The sequence below is a fragment of the Haplochromis burtoni genome, unplaced genomic scaffold, assembly GCF_018398535.1.
Source record: "Haplochromis burtoni strain Fernald_Lab_line unplaced genomic scaffold, NCSU_Asbu1 Contig_133, whole genome shotgun sequence".
NCBI classification, from domain to species: Eukaryota; Metazoa; Chordata; class Actinopteri; order Cichliformes; family Cichlidae; genus Haplochromis; species Haplochromis burtoni.
The window spans coordinates 1,552,690-1,553,910 of NW_024582494.1; the positions used below are offsets into that span (position 1 = coordinate 1,552,690).

A 1,221-nucleotide genomic window follows, 5' to 3' on the forward strand; every position below is an offset into this window, starting at 1 on the left:
TATTCTATTCTATTCTATTCTATTCTATTCTATTCTATTCTATTCAAAGTGCTGTAAAAACATAAACCTGCATACGATTTTGACTTCCTCGTATTGCAACGTGAACTTCTGCACCTGTGCAGTTTCTTCTTCATGTTTTGTTTTTGAAAATATTCTTAAGGGACTCAGATTAGAGCAGAAACAACTCAAACAAGCATCATCAGGCAGACAGTGGATAAATAAAATCGGAGTGTGACCAAATGCAAATAAAAATGCTGCAAAGGTTACTCATGATACAAATGAAAAGGTTAAAACAACCTCACAAAGACAGAAAACCTGAGTCCTTCTTGAAGTAAAGGAGGTCCACCCATGTGTGGCTGCTTGTTTACAGTAACTAGCTCTTACTTCCTCTTTTTAATCACTTCACTGAATGTTGTGTCAAATAGATTTAGAGAACCAGCAGCTGCTTCCTCTTTCTGTTACATACTCACTGAAGTGATGCTCGACTACCACTGAGAACATATTCATGTATTTGGCCTGTTTAGCCTCCAAACTACAAAAGATATCATTGTTTAGAAATTGTTTAATCATGTAAGTCCCTAAAAAACACGTCTTAAACAACAATAGAGACACGAGGTGGAAGAAAGATACAGTTCGTGCATGTTATCATAACCCTAACCCTTAAACACAAATTAACTCAGAGCGGCAGACTGATGCAGCAAAACGATGAAGTATGATGTACAGCGTGTACTCTATAGCACCGAGCAGTCTTAGGTTATGATGCACATGATGGTCAGTTGTCTTGTGGCAACTGACGAACTGAAACAAAGGAGCGTGCTGTGTGTGCAACAGCATGACAAACATTACCTGTCCTGTCCCAGGAGCTAAAGCTAGGCTATAGTAGAGTACAACGGATCACCTCCGGAGTGGCTCGCGTTAACCCGAGGCTCGGAGTAGATAACGTCACTGGTGTTACTGCGGGACGTGCTGTTGGCAGAGTCACTGCTCTTCTTGGAAAAAGTCACCACGGAGTAGGTGAGTTTGCTCGAGTCGTCTCCAGTCTGAAAAAAATAAAACATAAAATTGTTTATTACAGGTAATGTTTTAAATTGATCTGAGACCATTTTCACAAAGTAGTCCAAGACTTTGTGTTCACTGGAAGCAGGCGCCACAAATATCAGAATATCAGCTCCTCTGTGTGCTGTGCTGTTAGAGGTCACAGGATCGGACCTTTGATCCAAG

At 40.6% G+C, this 1,221-nt stretch overlaps 1 protein-coding gene across 3 annotated transcripts in view; it reads right to left on the minus strand.

Moving 5' to 3' along the window:
* Positions 1-17: 17 nt before the first annotated feature.
* LOC102295791 overlaps positions 18-1,221 on the minus strand; it is a 17,553-nt gene continuing 16,349 nt past the window's right edge. For all 3 annotated transcript variants that reach the window (XM_014336410.2, XM_005930901.3, XM_005930900.3), the window contains exon 8: positions 18-1,040. In XM_014336410.2, the coding sequence (XP_014191896.1) occupies positions 870-1,040 (171 nt within the window). In that variant the 3' untranslated portion in view covers positions 18-869. The remainder of the gene's footprint in view (positions 1,041-1,221) is intronic.